This window comes from Heterodontus francisci, chromosome 3 (assembly GCF_036365525.1).
Source record: "Heterodontus francisci isolate sHetFra1 chromosome 3, sHetFra1.hap1, whole genome shotgun sequence".
Taxonomy (NCBI): domain Eukaryota; kingdom Metazoa; phylum Chordata; class Chondrichthyes; order Heterodontiformes; family Heterodontidae; genus Heterodontus; species Heterodontus francisci.
In genome coordinates this window covers 35,342,097-35,360,829 of record NC_090373.1, presented here as the reverse complement: position 1 = coordinate 35,360,829, position 18,733 = coordinate 35,342,097, and the positions used below count along the sequence as shown (strand labels likewise).

The 18,733-nt window shown below is 45.8% G+C and overlaps 1 protein-coding gene across 1 annotated transcript in view; it reads right to left on the bottom strand.

The window, feature by feature from the left end:
* hmgcll1 (3-hydroxymethyl-3-methylglutaryl-CoA lyase like 1) overlaps positions 1-18,733 on the bottom strand; it is a 260,435-nt gene that overhangs the window by 186,224 nt on the left and 55,478 nt on the right. Inside the window, exon 4 of the mRNA XM_068017323.1 lies at positions 2,246-2,341. Within this exon, the coding sequence (XP_067873424.1) occupies positions 2,246-2,341 (96 nt within the window). The remainder of the gene's footprint in view (positions 1-2,245; positions 2,342-18,733) is intronic.

Here is an 18,733-nt window from a genome sequence, read left to right as displayed (position 1 = left end):
TCGCCGCCTTCAAAAACGGTAGTGCTCACGTGTGGGATTTGCTCCGCGGAGCCGCCGCGATATTTAGCATGGCGGCTCATTTACATGGAGTGGGTGGGCGCTCCATCCCCAGCAACAGCGCCAGCACCACTACGCAGGCACCAGCGCCGTTTTTCAAGTGCTTCCAGCCCTTAAAGTTAATTTACATGTTTCAGGGAACAGTCACTATAAATTTCATTTCAAAAATGTAATATATGATTCAAGCCCCTCTCCCACCACCCCCACCCCGACTAAAGACTTTATTGATTGCCTTCTTCCCCCTCCAAAAAAAACTTATCTTCCGATCCCAACCATTCCCCCGAACCTTATTCACTTTCATCTGCAACCCGTTCCCTGCACCCCTTAACCAATCGCAAGAGTTTTCCTCACTCCCCACCCCGCCCTGAAAACTTAACTGCTCCCCCCCTCCCCACCAATGTTCCGCCTCGGATCTCCAAATGGAGATCCAAAGGCACAGGAGTTCCGGCAATCAGTCGGAATATCGGAGCAGGACAGCCGTCGCGATGAGGGGAGTATTAATTAATTCGTTAACATTTATTTCCATATTGAAATGAGGTTCCTGCCACTGGTAATATGGGGCAGGGGCTTCCCAGCAATGAGGGCTGTGGCAGGCCTTTTCCAGCCCCCCTGCCAAGACCCCCGACGTCGGGGGGGGGGTTGGGGGGGGAGGGGGTTGGTATAATCCAACCCCTTAAATATCCTTATATAGTCACAGATGATGCATCCTTCTCAGAGAATCTTTCTTTCTCACTGGGATAAATCTTTCCTCAAAAGTCTGACATTGCATCTCTACTGTCCTACTTTTTAACCTAGTTTCCCAGTTCACTTCAGCTAGCTCTGCCTTCATACCCTTGTAATTACCTTTATGTAGGTTTAAAACACTAGTCTTAGACTCACACTTCTCTCTTTCAAACTGAACACGAAATTCTATCATATTATCATTGCTGTCGTCGAGAGACTCTTTTGCCATGGGGTTATTGATTAATCCTGTTTCATTGCACATTACCAGGTCTAGAATAACTTGCTCCCTATTTGGATCTAGAAGGTACTGCTCCAAGAAATTCCTCCGAAAAAATTCTATGAACTCATTTTTCAGGTTACCTTAGCCAAACTGATTCGCCCAATCTAAATGTAGGTTAAAGCCACCCATGATTATTGCAGGACCTTTCTTACAAGCCCCACTTAGACATTGCAACAATATCCTTTTACTCAATTTATAATCCCTGTGCTATATGTAGGCCATGTGCATCATTGGACTTTGGAATCACAAGAAGATTATTTAATTTTTACATCAGCAAACATCTTTGAATATACTGCCAACTGCACCACAGCAGAAATAGAGAAAATTCCCACCAGAACTAGTCATCTACTTCAATATTAATTGGGCTAACATTTAAAGGTCTAAGATCAAGGGCTAAATTTTTCCACTGCCGTTGAGGTGCTGCTGACAGGGCTGAAAGCCGGAGGGGATTCCGCTTCAGCTGGCAACAGGACCCGGGGAAGTACATTCCCCAGTAGTGGCCAATTAACAGGCTGCTTCTGGGGCTGCTGTCTCAGTGAAGGATGGTGGCCCACCCCCAAGAGCTGCCGGCCCAATCAGAGGGCCAGCACCTCAGCAGCGCCACTGCTAGCAGTGGCCAGTACTGAGGCTACAGCTGTGAGAATATGGCACCTCGATGACTAACATGCCCTCAAAGAGGGGTAAGTGGGATCAGGGTCACCAGAAGCAGGCAGGCAGGCCCCGGAGATCGGGTGGGGGTGGGGCAAGGGGTTCACTGAGAGAAGGCGCTGCTGCGGGGATGATCATTGCCACCAGGGGGCTCCTCAGTGGGCTATGGAGTGCCCAAAAAGGAGCACCGTCTGCTCCCATGGGGAATGCTGGGAGGCTGTCAGCTTTCACTGGATAGTCTCACCATACAGAGGCACCCCCCAACACGGGCAAAATGGCCACTTTAAGTGGCTCAATTGGACTCTGGGCAGGTGGCCGAATTGGCACCCTTCCTGCCACTGGCAAAATGGCATGGCAGCGGGATGATGTTGGGCAACCCCCCTCCCCCCAATGCCTTTGTATGGCAATTTGCCAGCTTTTCCATCTCCCAATCCGTCCCCAAAAGCCTGGTAAAATTCTAGCTCAACCTGTGCCATACAATATGGTGTTACTTTCAAAGTATTTATGAATCAATAACATCAACAGAAATATACTTACTGCAGCATGAAAGCCATGGAGATTTGGTGTTAATACAGGATAACACACATGTGGTAACTTCTTTATTCCTTGCATGACCTCTGTGTGATCTGCCAACTGACAAAAGCAAGTGCACAAATGCATAATATTTTTATTTTGTTCCTCTCAAATTATAGTGATGTAAATAGGTACATGAGGTACAGGTTGAAGGTGCATATAAATAAAACCATGTTGGAGTAGAACTATGTCATGGTGAGGACTGATCTACTCAAATTAATTCCATTAGCAGATCAACATTATTAATTTCCACTGTATTTTATTCCACTTTAAAAACCACAATGCTAACTCCATAGACTGTTGCTCTTCCTTGGTTTCCAGAACTCATTCCTAAACCGTAGCTCTACTGAAAACAATTATCAAGAAATAAAAGGGACAAATTCAGTGCGGCTGTGTTCCTAGAGAGGGACCACAGTAGAGAGGAGTACAGCCAGAAATGGGCCTGTAACACTTTCGTCCCAGTTCTCTAACCTGCTCTCCTCTGGCAGCATGGACTCACTGAATTCTTCCAAAAAGTAATCGGGGCCCTGCCCATTCACATAAGGTGCCCCCACTCATGCCATGGCCTCTCAATGCTGGCAGCGTTTAGTACTTGGGGACACCGGTGGGAACTATCCTTGTAGAACTATCAAAATTTCAACCAATGGATTATCAAGCCCAACGTATTATAAAGTCAATTTTTCTTGTCTGGCTGGGTGGTGACAGTGAACTATGTTGGTATATTAATGAATACTTTTCTGTATTAAATTTTTAAAAATGGGATTATATACCAACGTCAATGAAATTCAATTTCCAAGACCTCAATTTTAGCTAAGTCATTAGCTGAGTAGCTCTGCTATATGAAAACATAATGCAGAAAAACATAGCAGTTCAAACCGCCATTTGATTTTCTCAATGGTACTCTCACTTGCATTTTAAGCTCATTAGGTTCTTTAGTTTTTTGAACGTTGGTAAATTATTCCTCAATTTCAATATTAATGGGGTTACTGTAGGAAGGTCCAGGATCAGCTGTCAACTCAAATAGCTCAATACCATCAAAGACAGAACAGTCTGATTGATCAATATCTCATTCACCATCTTAAACATCATTTTTTTCTTTGTCACTATGTGTAAATCCCGGAACCCCCTACTTAACAGTAGTGTCAGAGTACTGTCACCACACAGACTGCAGTGGTTTAACTAGAAGGCTCATTAGAAATTGACAATAAATATGGGCTTCATCATATCCAAAGAATGAATTTTTACAAATGAGTCATCTCGCTTAGAAGGGATGACAAAACGTTCTTCCCAAGTTATACTATATTGATTAACTTTTAAACAAATATAACTGTTAGAGGTGGGTTATTCAGGTATAAACACAAGATGCAACTGATTCCAATTACTGGCTAATTACTACCCCATCAGTCTACTCTCAATCATCAGCCAAGTGATAGAAGGTGTCATTGACAGTGCTATCACTAATACCTCACCAATAACCTACTCAACGCTGCTCAAGTATGGATTCCAACAGGACCACTCAGTTCCAGACCTCATTTGAGCCTTGGCCCAAACATGAACAATGGAGCTGAATTGCAGAGGTGAACACAGAGTGACTGCTCTTGACATAAAGGCAGCATTTGACTGAGCGTGGCATCAAGATAAAATTGCACTCAATGGAAATCAAGGGAAATGGCCAGTCATCTCAGCCCCAGAACCCAACCATCTTAGTTGTTTCATCAAAACCTTCCCTCCATCATAGGGTCAGAAGTGGGGATGTTTGCTGGTGATTGCACAGTGTTCAGTTCCATTCGTAACTCCTCAGATAATGAAGCAGTCTATGGAAAATATTCAGGCTTGGGCTGTTAAGTGGCAAGTGACATTTCACTAGACAAGTACCAGACAATGATCTTCTTGATCAAGAGAGAGTCTAACCCTCTTCCCTTGGCAATGCTGCTGCTGAATCCCCCACTATTTTTTGATATTCCAGAAAGACAGAACTGGAGCCAATCTTTCCACACTTTTATGTTTATTTACAGAGCTACACATCACAAGCATACACCTCCTAACCCAACAACCAGTTTCAGTCTGTGTCCATAGCGATTCAAATGAATCCCCAGTTAATGCCCAGCACCTGCATATAATTCAATGCAATTAATATGCAATTAATAGATTCCCTTCTTTCTTTAAATAAAAATTAGAGTTTATACAAGCAAAATTTCAAAACAAATGAAATCAAAAAACTCCATACTCTGTACAAAGCATTACAAAACATTACGAGATGCCCCTTCTGCAAGAACCCTAACCATTTCTGTATACATTCATTTCATTTTGTAAAACAATCAGACAGTTGATGACTTGCATCCACCCATTTAATTTTCAAGATTTCCTGTCCCTCCAGCATTTGCTTCAAGCCAGCAAGGTCAATCCACAACCTTTTCTCACCCGTGCTTTCTGCAGAGTGCACATTATCCCACAGTGAACAATTATCTACCTAACACTCAATGAGTATACTATCTTCAGTATGCCCTTTGTACAGAATCTCACTTAAAATGTTTCACAAATAGAAGCCCGTGTCCACTGCCTCCACAAGAGCCTGTCTTTCAGCATCTGAAGTACTTTTAACAACCCTTTTTAACTTTCTTAGCTTCCCAAGCTAAAGGACATTTCCCATTCTCACCCGCCAGAATATTCTGAAACCAGCTGCGCTAGAATACCCATCTGGAAGATTAGCATGGTAAGCATCACTAAAAATAGCTAGTTTCATGTTCTTTAAGTCACATAAGGATGGGAACTTAAATACACATTTCTCTAGATTTAGTTTTTTTAATGTTTTATTCGTCCTTAAAACATTCTCGAATGTAGGGTGTTTCATCGTAGGACTTGACTCCAACATATCAAACTAGCATCTGGTCCAATCAGCATGCCAACCAGTTCAATTGTCCAATCAAGCTTCGCAATAGTTCTGTCTCTTCTTTACATGAAACATCATATTTCTATGAGGATCTAGCGTGATTAACCAGGTTGGGAGTAATACTCTCTAAATAGGATTGTTGATTTAATATTATTCCAGATGTTCTTTTTTAGTTTTTAGAGATACAGCACTGAAACAGGCTCTTCGGCCCACCGAGTCTGTGCTGACCATCAACTACCCATTTATACTAATCCTACACTAATTCCATATTCCTACCACATCCCCATATTCTGCTGAATATTTAAACCAATATGTTTAAAGAACCCCACAAGCTTAACTCTCAATTTTAAATTCTACTCTAATTTTATTAATAACACATTTCTCAAATTCTGCAGTACGACCCCAGAAGAAATCATCAACATGCATCATGAAGATGCCTGAAAATTTTGCATAATGATACCAATAAGACATTGCGGGATCTGCTTTTAGTTGAACCCATCCGATTTTCAGAAAAACAGATCTCACCGAAAAATACCACACCCTGGAAGCATCATTCAGGCCATTGACACATTTGTTTAGTTTCCATAGTTTTCCTTCTGCACTTGCTGCTTCTTTGGGCAGTTTCAGAAACACCCTTCAGAAATGGGGCTTTTATGCCGATTGACCTAGACTCCCATGTGGCCGAAAGCACTAAAAATATTTTCAAGATTAATTTTTCAACTGTGGGACAATTCACTCTAACATCTGTATCACCCAGTTGCTCTTCAGAACACCTAGCAACTAGCCTTGCTTTAACCTTATAAGTCTCATCTGCCAGGGTTTTTCTGTACAAATCCACCTATGTGACAAAGCTGGTTGCCCCTCATAATAAACTCATAATTCTCTCCAACAATCTAATTCCTTTTTTTTGCCTCTCCTATTAATTTATCCTCAGATTTATTGGAAGCCACCAAAACTTCACGATCATGAGGACATCTGCTATTATTTCTATTCAAAGACTGCTCTGTGGCCCTTATTTAATTGTCTAATCGATTCAACCCATGGCCTCATCTTGCACTTTTCAGTCTGTCAGGACCATTACTGCGAGATCTCTCTCTTTCACGATCAGAGGCTCTTTCTCCGGTATATGATCTTTTTCTGATGCAAGAGTCACTTCTGGACCCCACAATCAGTACTTGCACTGTGCTTTATTACTCTCCACTTTTTCACCCCTTTCTGCCAGTCCCTTGACCTCACTTCTTGGCCATTATCTTTAACATTCAGCCAATATCTGAACTTGTCAGTAGCTTTTCTTACACTTCCCATAATTGTCACATCCCTCCTTTCACCAGACCCCTCTGCAATTTATATATCACCCAAGTACACACTTTGGGCAGTAGAGCTTTGGATATGATAGCTCTGTCCTGTGTGTCACGATTACTCACATGACCATTATCCAGCCCTTGATCTGCCATACTCTACTCCTCAGGACCTTCATAACAAAACACGAGCATTTGAGGTCCACGGTGCCTCATTTACTTCTATCAACTGTTCAGAGTCTGAGGTTTTGTAATTAACTGCAATTAATCATGAGGAATGAACCTTAATAGTTTGATTGCCATGTTTGACAAGTACTGTCTTATCATCATGATCTATTACCCTACTAGAGCCTTTCCATTCCCAATGACCCTCTCTTTTATAATACACCAAATCTCCTGAATTAAATTCTGTCTCAGATAGTCTTCTGCGATGCCTTAGTGTTCTCCAAATCTTCTCCAAGACCTCAGCCTTGATGAAAGACCATCCCCCTGCATGAAAAGCATACAAATGTGCAGAAAAAAAATGGAACTCATTGTAGTACCTTTTCAAGCAGGAGGACTATCATACAGTACAGAAGGCAATTTGGGATTTCACCCATGGACCAATTTATAGGGACTATCCCCTCCAACCATCTGGAGTTAATTCTTTTGTCAACTTGTAGTAGGTTGATCAGTTAAAATTTTATTCAGCATTTCAGCGATCATCACATGATTTCTTTCACAGAGTCCATTGCTGATAGGACTTTCAGCTGTGGTATTCATAACCATAATGTTCATGTTTTCACACATCTCTGAACTCATCATTGGCAAATTCCCCTCCATTATCAGTCAGAAACTTAGCTGGTACCCCAAGTTCGGTCCCCATCCATTTCTCCATAATTTTGACCATGATTATATGTTTGTCTTACTGGGATTATTGTAGAATCAACATCACAATGAAACAGATTATCTGGTGATTATTACATTGCTGTTTGTGGGGGTTTGACAGAGAAACGTAGAAAATAGGAGCAGGAGTAGGCCATTCGGCCCTTCAAGCCTGCTCCACCATTCATTATGATCATGGCTGATCATCCAACTCAGGAACCTGTTCCCACTTTCTCCCCATACCCTTTGATCCCTTCAGACCCAAGAGCTATATCTAACTCCTTCTTGAAAACATACATTGTTTTGACCTCAACTACTTTCTGTGGTAGCGAATTCCACAGGCTCACCACTCTCTGGGTGAAGAAATTTCTCCTCATCTCAGTCCTGAAAGGTTTACCCCGGATCCTTAGGCTATGACCCCTGGTTCTGGACTCCCCCACCATCGGGAACATCCTTCCTGCATCTACCCTGTCAAGTCCTGTTAGAATTTTATAGGTTTCTATGAGATCCCCACTCACTCTTCTGAACTCCAGCGAATATAATCCTAACTGACTCAATCTCTCCTCATACGTCAGTCCCGCCATCCCAGGAATCAGTCTGATAAACCTTTGCTGCACTCCCTCTATAGCAAGAACAACCTTCCTCAGATAAGGAGACCAAAGCTGCACACAATATTCCAGGTGTGGCCTCACCAAGGGCCTGTATAATTGCAGTAAGACATCTGGCACAGTGGTGCAGTGGTGAGCAGCTTCACAGCTCCAGCAACCTGTGTTCAGTTCTGGGTACTGCCTGTGTGGTGTTTGCAAGTTCTCCCTGTGACTGTGTGGGTTTCTGCCAGGTGCTCTGGTTTTCTCCCACAGTCAAAGGCTTGCATGTTGATAGGTAAATTGGCCATTGTAAATTGCCCCTAGTGTAGGTAGGTGGTAGGAGAATGGTGGGGATGTGGTAGGGAATATGGGATTAATATAGGATTAGTATAAGTGGGCGGTTGCTGGTTGGCACAGACTTGGTGGGCCGAAAGGCCTGTTTCAGTGCTGTATGACTCGCATCCCTGCTTCTGTACTCGAATCCCCTTGCTATGAAGGCCAACATACCATTTGCCTTTTTTACCACCTGTTTGCTATGCTGCCACATTTCCAGCATTACAACAGTGACGACACTTCAAAAGTACTTCATTGGCTGTAAAGCACTTTAAACATCCTGTGGTCATTAAAGGCACTATATAAATGCAAGTCTTTTTTTTAAGAAACACTAAACCTAGTCACCAGGTCTAGAAAATGTAGAACCAAAATATATCTCTCTTTATCCGATGCTTTTAGATCCTTGGCAACTACTTCGTTAAAGTTGCATGCCAATGGAAGACTTACACAGGACATGGCCGTGTCCTTGATACTTTCTACAGCTTTCACAATTCTCACAAATCTCTTCTATTTACCCCATATCTTCATCAACCACACCTGTATCTCTTAGCAGGATTTTTAATCTTTGACAAGTGGGGTGAGCAAATTGTTTATGTAACTTTAAGACAATTTGTTTTTTTGTCTCTCTGATTCTTCTTACCTGATGCTATTAAAATTTGTCTAACACTCTGATGAGAAACATCAGGTTTTGTTAAGGGGATGCAATAATGTCCTGACTGGGTATACTGCATATCCATTTCCAAAAATAATTATCTTATCATGCTCCATGTCTAGTCTCATTTGTGTTTTTTCATACAAGGTTTACTCAACAACATTGATATTTCAATAGAGACTTTCTTTTCTTTCTTTTGGGCCTCCTTATCTCGAGAGACAATGGATACGCGCCTGGAGGTGGTCAGTGGTTTGTGAAGCAGCGCCTGGAGTGGCTATAAAGGCCAATTCTGGAGTGACAGGCTCTTCCACAGGTGCTGCAGAGAAATTTGTTTGTTGGGGCTGTTGCACAGTTGGCTCTCCCCTTGCGCCTCTGTCTTTTTTCCTGTCAACTACTAAGTCTCTTCGACTCGCCACAATTTAGCCCTGTCTTTATGGCTGCCCGCCAGCTCTGGCGAATGCTGGCAACTGACTCCCACGACTTGTGATCAATGTCACACGATTTCATGTCGCGTTTGCAGACGTCTTTATAACGGAGACATGGACGGCCGGTGGGTCTGATACCAGTGGCGAGCTCGCTGTACAATGTGTCTTTGGGGATCCTGCCATCTTCCATGCGGCTCACATGGCCAAGCCATCTCAAGCGCCGCTGACTCAGTAGTGTGTATAAGCTGGGGGTGTTGGCCGCTTCAAGGACTTCTGTGTTGGAGATATAGTCCTGCCACCTGATGCCAAGTATTCTCCGAAGGCAGCGAAGATGGAATGAATTGAGACGTCGCTCTTGGCTGGCATACGTTGTCCAGGCCTCGCTGCCGTAGAGCAAGGTACTGAGGACACAGGCCTGATACACTCGGACTTTTGTGTTCCGTGTCAGTGCGCCATTTTCCCACACTCTCTTGGCCAGTCTGGACATAGCAGTGGAAGCCTTACCCATGCGCTTGTTGATTTCTGCATCTAGAGACAGGTTACTGGTGATAGTTGAGCCTAGGTAGGTGAACTCTTGAACCACTTCCAGAGCGTGGTCGCCAATATTGATGGATGGAGCATTTCTGACATCCTGCCCCATGATGTTCGTTTTCTTGAGGCTGATGGTTAGGCCAAATTCATTGCAGGCAGACGCAAACCTGTCGATGAGACTCTGCAGGCATTCTTCAGTGTGAGATGTTAAAGCAGCATCGTCAGCAAAGAGGAGTTCTCTGATGAGGACTTTCCGTACTTTGGACTTCGCTCTTAGACGGGCAAGGTTGAACAACCTGCCCCCTGATCTTGTGTGGAGGAAAATTCCTTCTTCAGAGGATTTGAACGCATGTGAAAGCAGCAGGGAGAAGAAAATCCCAAAAAGTGTGGGTGCGAGAACACAGCCCTGTTTCACACCACTCAGGATAGGAAAGGGCTCTGATGAGGAGCCACCATGTTGAATTGTGCCTTTCATATTGTCATGGAATGAGGTGATGATACTTAGTAGCTTTGGTGGACATCCGATCTTTTCTAGTAGTCTGAAGAGACCACGTCTGCTGACGAGGTCAAAGGCTTTGGTGAGATCAATGAAAGCAATGTAGAGGGGCATCTGTTGTTCACGGCATTTCTCCTGTATCTGACGAAGGGAGAACAGCATGTCAATAGTCGATCTCTCTGCACGAAAGCCACACTGTGCCTCAGGGTAGACGCGCTCGGCCAGCTTCTGGAGCCTGTTCAGAGCGACTCGAGCAAAGACTTTCCCCACTATGCTGAGCAGGGAGATTCCACGGTAGTTGTTGCAGTCACCGCGGTCACCTTTGTTTTTATAGAGGGTGATGATATTGGCATCGCGCATGTCCTGGGGTACTGCTCCCTCGTCCCAGCACAGGCATAGCAGTTCATGTAGTGCTGAGAGTATAGCAGGCTTGGCACTCTTGATTATTTCAGGGGTAATGCTGTCCTTCCCAGGGGCTTTTCCGCTGGCTAGGGAATCAATGGCATCACTGAGTTCCGATTTGGTTGGCTGTATGTCCAGCTCATCCATGACTGGTAGAGGCTGGGCTGCATTGAGGGCAGTCTCAGTGACAGCATTCTCCCTGGAGTACAGTTCTAGGTAGTGCTCAACCCAGCGGTCCATCTGTTTGCGTTGGTCAGTGATTATGTCCCCCGATTTAGATTTGAGGGGGGTGATCTTCTTGATGGTTGGCCCAAGAGCTCTCTTCATGCCATCATACATTCCTCTGATGTTTCCGGTGTCTGAGGCCAGCTGAATATGACTGCATAGGTGTTGCCAGTAGTCGTTTGCGCAACGCCTAGCTGTTCTTTGTGCAGTACTTCTGGCTGCTTTAAGTGCTGCGGATGTTAAATCGCTGGGGGCTTTCTTGTAGTTCAAAAGTGCAATGCGCTTAGCGGCTATGACAGGTTCCAGCTCTTCATTATGAGATTGATACCAGTCTGCATTTCTCTTCGCACTTTTGCCGTAGGTGGTCAAAGCTGACTCATAGATGGCGTCTCTGATGTGGGCCCACTTGGTCTCAGCATCCCCTGTGGGAGTGTTTTGAAGGGCTGTTACAAGTGAATTTAGAAATTTTTGTAACAGCTGTGGGTGAGAAATTCTGCTCGTGTTGATGCGCGGGTGGCCCTTCTGCTTGGAATGATGCAACTTCTTTGGTCTGAGTCTAACCTTGCTGCACACCAGGGAGTGGTCGGTGTCGCAGTCCGCACTGTGGAAGCTGCGTGTGATTTGAACACTGTTTAAGGCGGCTCGCCTTGTGACAATGAGGTCTAGCTGGTGCCAACGACGTGATCTTGGGTGCCTCCATGAAACCTGGTGACAGGGTTTAGTGTGAAAGAACGAGTTGGTGATGCAGAGGTTATGATAGGTACACAACTCAAGCAGTCTCTGTCCGTTCTCATTCATCCTTCCAACGCCATAGCGCCCAAGGCAGGAGGGCCATGAGTCATGGTCGGCCCCAACCCTGGCATTAAAGTCCCCCAGCAGGAATAGGTGTTCGGTGTTGGGGATGCTGCTAATGATGTTATGGAGTTGTTCATAGAACTGGTCTTTAGCTTCAGGTGCGGAACAGAGTGTTGGAGCATAGATGCTGAGTAGGTGTACTGGACCAGAGGTGGTGAGCAGTCGGATGGACAGTATGCGTTCCGAGCCATTTGAGGGAGGCTCTATCATGCTGAGCAAGGAGTTTCTGATGGCGAAGCCCACTCCATGCTGTCTTGGTTCTTCAGGATCCCTGCCCTGCCAGAAGAAGGTGTAGTCTTGCTCTGCTAGAGAGCCACTCGCGGGGAGGCGAGTCTCCTGAAGTGCTGCAATGTCCACATTGAGCCTACTGAGCTCGTTGTTAATGATGGCGGTCTTCCGAGAATCGTTGATTTGTGTAAGGTCTTCCGACAGGCCAGGACACATAGTTCTGACGTTCCAGCTTGCAAAGCGAAGGGCTGGTACCTTCTTTCCTTTTTTCATGTTGTTTGGTGCGGTGTATCAGTCCACCTTTCGGGCAATGACCCTGAGCTCCAAGCACCCATTGAAGCAGGCAGACTGTGGCGGGACAGAACCTTATTGACCGGGGGCTGCCCGGTTTGAGGCGGGCGGTAGCTGTCCAGTGAGGTGCAATGACCTCTCCCACCGACAAAGGCAACCCGTGGCGCCCAGTTTCTACGCCAATTTATCTGGACTTATAACCCGTAACTGCTGCCTTCCGTGTTGTTTCAGTCGCTGTGAGGCAACTATGGAGTGACCTCTCCATGGCGCATGCCTGGGCAAATTTATGGAGGTTGAGAGTTGCCCAGTCGTCAAAACCCCCCTCTCGGCCTTTCTGGTGGGGTCCAAAGGAGTGCAGGACACGACGTTTGGCACCAGTATGGCTGCAGGAACTGCCGGAAACATGCCAAAGGTGACACATGACCGCCTACGGGGTTCCGCTCCGGATTTTCTGTTAGGGTTTACTCCCTTAGCCTTGGTCTCTCCCGAGACGCCCACAAGGCAGTGGGGTTGTTGGGGCCCCTACACAGGTGTAGGATGGTGCCGGTGGGAGGAGGGGATGCAAGGGGGAGGGGTAGAGGGAGGGGGTGGGGGGGGGGTGCAGGGGAAGGGGGTGCGGGGTGAAGATGGTGCGAGGGGGGGGCGGGCTGGGACGGGGTTGTGAGGGGGTGAGCTGAGAGGGTGGAGCAGAGAAGGGGACGGGGGTGGGGGGGGGTGGAAGGGGGGTAAAGTGGGGGGGAGGGGGGGTGGAATCTGGTGCAGGTAATAAGCCATTTCCTCAGTGCCCACCATCCCACCACGATGGTGGGCACTGAGGAAATAGAGACTATGGGCTGGATTTTACCCTAGGTGGATGGGAATTCGCCACCGATGAAAAAGTCGGTGGTGAACCCGCTTCCGCCTAGCCCGGGGATCTGTCCCGTATTTTACAGATCCCCAGACTTTAACTGTCCCGAGGCTGGACTTCCACCCACTTGAGGGAGCAGGTCCCGCCTCAGTGAGCTGCCGGCCAATCAGCAGGCCGCCAGCTCTTAGTCCCAGCAGCTCCACCGAGAGCGGTGGCCACTACTGGGACTGCAGCCCGGCCGATGCCATGGATCCCAGAAATTGGGTAAGTTGGGCATGCCTCATCAGGGGCATCGGTCATGCCTTGGTGAGGCTAGAGTGGTCGTTTGGGGGGAGGGGGCGTCTTGGGTCCCGGGTGTGGGTTGGGAGGCAGGGGCAGCCCTCAATCGAGCTTCCCCCCCCCCCGCCCCTTTCACATCCCCAGCACACCCGCTTGCCAAGGGTAAGATACCCATGGAGGCGGGAGAGGGCCCCTACGTGGCCCTTAAGTGGCCGTTAAGTGTCCTCCTCAGGGCCTTGATTGGCCTCAGGCGGGCGGGCTGTTTCCTCACCCCGCCCGACCACTGTAAAGTTTACCGGAGGCGGGAGTGGGGCGGGTAGGCCTCCTGGAGCCTGCTGCTCAATTTCACACTGCCCCCACGCCATCATCCGACCCACTGGGGCAGCGTAAAATTCAGCCCTACATCAGTGCTTATAAAAATGGCTTACTCTCGCTATTTTACGTGGAATTACAATTCTCTTTAGTGATCTCAATGCGCCATCATCACCAAACCTAAAGCAAGTAGTATTTTTATATTCCATAACTTTGCATCGATCCTCACTATTTAGTGAATCAAGATAATATTTCAACGAATCTGTTCCATATACTGTTAAAGTGCAAGTATTATCCAGTATTGCAGTTCAATAAGTCTGCAACTAACTTATTCGTCACAGGACTAAAACTCCTTGTGAACGGTATAATCTGTTTGAATTCATCATTATTTTCACACTCTTCATTAGAATTCTCTTCATTGTGCATCATTCCGAGGACTCTGCCTCTCTACTTTGGGCCGTTCATCAAATAATAGTACTTCGGGTCACCCCGGAAGCACTTATTAACTATTCCTTGGGAATTCCTGGGGTTCATTTGCCTATTATTGCTGTTCCAATTCTGCCTCTGCTGTTATAGCCAGATCTGCCAACAAAGTTTTCATCCTCATTCTGCTTGTCTTTAATCCTTTCACTGTATTGGCACATAAGTCCAGTATCTAGACCATTCTGAGATCTGGCAATCATTGAGTCCACTATTCTTTGTGTCACCACAGAAAGTCCCATTTGTTCCACGAAGGCTGAAGGAAATGATTGTTTCTCCAGGAATTTTTTCAAGGCAGGAGACATCTAATACATCAGGGTCTCCCTCTCCGAGAGCCGAACACCAGTTAGAACCAGTAACCTACCCATATTAGACACCTTAGCACAATCCAACAATTTAATTTTTGGATCTCCAAATTGAATTCCATCAATCTTTTATACAATCTGTTAAAGTCCATGATATATTCTTCCATGGAATACCCATCTGTTTTCCAAAAACTATCATAGTCTGACCATGCCTCATAGACATTTAACAAATCATCTTGTAAATTTCATCCAAGAACTCTAATAGAACGTCCAAACCTTCATCACTAACTAACCGATGAGCATCCAGCTCACAAAATAATTTACTTCTTATAGGAAACGGCAACACCAAGGCCATACCGTATTTCCTCTTTGGTAGGGATGCAACCCGTGTCCACATATCCAATTCATTCTTCCCAACAATTTACACATGCTTTCTGCTATTTTCACAATGGCGACTGGGATTGTCATTTTCTGTCTGATTATTTTTCTTAGCGTCCAACCTTCACCTTGAGGCATTCATCCTCTGTTATCATGTTACATTCAAGCTAGTTGGTGAAGAATAGTGTACATTAATGATTTAGACGTGAATAGAGGCGGTATGATCAGTAAGTTCGCAGATGACACAAAAATTGGTGGTGTCGTAAATAGTGAGGAGGAAAGCCTTAGATTACAGGACGACATAGATGGGCTGGTAAGATGGGCAGAGCAGTGACAAATGGAATTTAATCCTGAGAAGTGTGAGGTGATGCATTTTGGGAGGACTAACAAGGCAAGGGAATATACAATGGATGGTAGGACCCTAGGAAGTACAGCGGGTCAGAGAGACCTTGGTGTACTTGTCCAGAGATCACTGAAGGCAACAGCACAGGTAGATAATGTGGTTAGGAAGGCATATGGGATACTTACCTTAATTAGCCGAGGCATAGAATATAACAGCAGGGAGGTTATGATGGAGCTGTATAAAATGCTAGTTAGGCCACAGCTGGAGTACTGTGTACAATTCTGGTCAACACACTATAGGAAGGATGTGATTGAACTGGAGACGGTGCAGAGGAGATTCACCAGGATGTTGCCTGGGATGGAACATTTAAGCTATGAAGAGAGGTTGGATAGGCTAGGGTTGTTTTCACTGGAGCAGAGAAGACTGAGGGGTGACCTGATCGAGGTGTACAAGATTATGAGGGGCATGGACAGGGTGGATAGGGAGCAGCTGTTCCCCTTAGTTGAAGGGTCAGTTACGAGGGGTCACAAGTTTAAGGTGCGGGGCGGGAGGTTTAAGGGGGATTTGAGGAAGAACTTTTTTACTCAGAGGTTGGTGACAGTCTGGAATGCCCTGCCTGGGAGGGTGGTAGAGGCGGGTTGCCTCACATCCTTTAAAAAGTACCTGGATGAGCACTTGGCACGTCATAACATTCAAGGCTATGGGCCAAGTGCTGGCAAATGGGATTAGGTAGACAGATCAGGTGTTTTAATGCATCGGTGCCGACCCGATGGGCCGAAGGGCCTCTTCTGCACTGTATTATTCTGTGGTTCTGTGATTCTTAGCGGAGATGTCAATAACCAGGGGGCATAGATTTAAGGTAAAGGACAGGCGGTTTAGAGGGGATTTGAGGAAAAGTAATTTCACCCAGAGGGTGGTTGGAATCTGGAACACATTGCCTGAAGGAGTGGTAGAGGCAGGAACCCTCACAACATTTAAGAAGTATTTAGATGAGCACTTGAAATGCCTTAGCATATAAGGCCACAGGCCAAGTGCTGGAAAATGGGATTAGAATAGATAGGCGCTTGATGGCTGGCATGGACACGATGGGCTGAAGGGCCTGTTTCTGTGCTGTATAACTCTATGACTCTCATAGAACTGGAGCCAATCTTTAAACAACTTTTATGTTTACAGAGTTACACATTACAAGCATGCACCTCCTAACCCAACAACCACTGCATCAGTCTGTATCTATTTATAGGGATTCAAGTGACTCCCCAGTTAATGCCTACCACCTGCATAGAGTTAAACACAATTAACATACAAATAACAACATCAACATCTTGGGCATCACCACTGACCAGATACTTAACTGGATCAGTCACTTAAGTACTGTCGCCAGTAGAGCAGGTCAGAGGTTGGGAATTCTGTGGTGAGTAACTCACTTCCTGACTCCCTAAAGTCTGTCCATCATCAACAAGGTACAAGTCAGGATTGTGATGGAATACTCCCAACTTGCCTCGCTAAGTGCAGCTCAAATAATGCTCAAGAAGCTCGACAGCATTCAGCACAAAACAGCCATCTTGTTTGACACTCATCCACCACCTTAAACATTCACTCCCTCCGCCAAAAGTGCACCGTGGCTGCAATGTGTATCCGCCACAAGATGAGCTCACCAAAGCTCCTTCAACAGCACCTTCCAAACCTGTGATCTCTCCCACCTAGAAGAACAAGGGCAGCAGGTGCACGGGAACACCACCACCTGCAAGTCACATACCATCTTAACTTGGAAATATATCACGCTTCCTTCATTGTCACTGGGTCAAAATCCTGGAACTCCCTTCCTAACAGCACTGTGGGTGTACCTACACCACATGGACTGCAGCGGTTCAAGTTGGCGGCTCACCACTGAGTGCAATTAGGAATAAGCAATAAATACTGGCCTTGCCTGCGACACTCACATCCCATGAGCAAATAAAAAAAAGCTGAATGCAACAATACCAAGCACAGATGTCTTAATGTTTTCAGGAATCGGAACAGCCACTTATTTTGCCAAGTCGAATGCTAAGTGAAGAATCCCAAGATTGCTTGGATGGTCTTGCTCGTGTTTGGTATGCCAGATGGCATGCACCAAATTCTTTATGGAAACAAGGGCAGATGTGACATTTGAAAGCAAAACATGCAACATTTTAGTAAATAAACACCAGATAAAAACTGTGATCATTTTAAAGGACAGATAGTAAAACTTAATCTAAAAGGAACCATCGTCCAAGGATCATATTTTAAGTTCAAAGTATTTTCCACTTTATAGGAGGAAATGTTATACTTAAGAGAATTTTTGAAAATTAACTATTTTAAGAAAATTTCAATGACGTGGTCAGCTCGAGTCAGATCTTCTTCCCTGCCAGATGATTTTGGAAATGTATCTGACATGAGTCATCCCTCTGTGTCCTTAAGCAGTGGGAACTGAGACTTCAAATAAGCCTAAGCGTTGCTCCAGAATTACCTGACTCCACAAGACAATGATTGGCTGAGGACAGAGATTCATATCTGGATACATCCTTCGAGCACTCTCTTCCAGAAGGATCAATAACCAGAGGACACAGATTGAAGGTAAAAGAGCCAGAGGAAAGATAAGAAGTCTTTGTTACACAGCGGGTTGTTATGATCTGGAATGCAGAGCCTGGAAGGGTGGTGGAGGCAGATTCAACAACAAATTTCAAAAGGAAATTGGATAAATACTTGAAAGCAAGAAAACTGTTGGGCTCTGGGGAAGGGGCAGGGGAGTGGGAATAATTGGCGACCTCTTTCAAAGAACTGGAACAGGCACATTATGATTTTATGGCCCCAATATTTCTGGCCAGGCCTTTATAGCATATTATGGATGGGCCCCTACACTGGGAAAAGGAGAGGATGGCAATCGTGAGGGATAGAGGGAAGACAGTGATCAGGAGGGTGGGGAGAGGATTTGGAGGGTGTATTGAGAGGAATAGGCAGAAATTTGGGAGGATGGAGTGGATTGGGAGGAATGGGGAGAAGATTGAGAGGGTGGGGGGGGGAGAATCGGGAGGGATAGGGAGAAGATTGGGAAGGTGGGGACGAGAATCGGGAGGGATAGGGAGAAAATTGGGAAGGTGGGGACGAGAATCGGGAGGGATAGGGAGAAAATTGGGAGGGTGTGGGTGTATTGGGAGGAATGGGGAGAAAATTGGAGGGTGGGGGAGAGGATCAGGAAGGGTAGGAAGAAGATTGGGAGGGTGGGGGTGGATTGGGAGGGATGGGAAGAATATTGGGAGGGTGGGGAGAAGATTGGGTGGGTGGGGAGAAGATTGGGTTGGGTGGGGAGAAGATTGGGAGGGTGGGGAGAAGATTGGGTGGGATGGGGAGAAGATTGGGTGGGGTAGGGAGAAGATTGGGTGAGATGGGGAGAAGATTGGGAGAGTGGAGAGAAG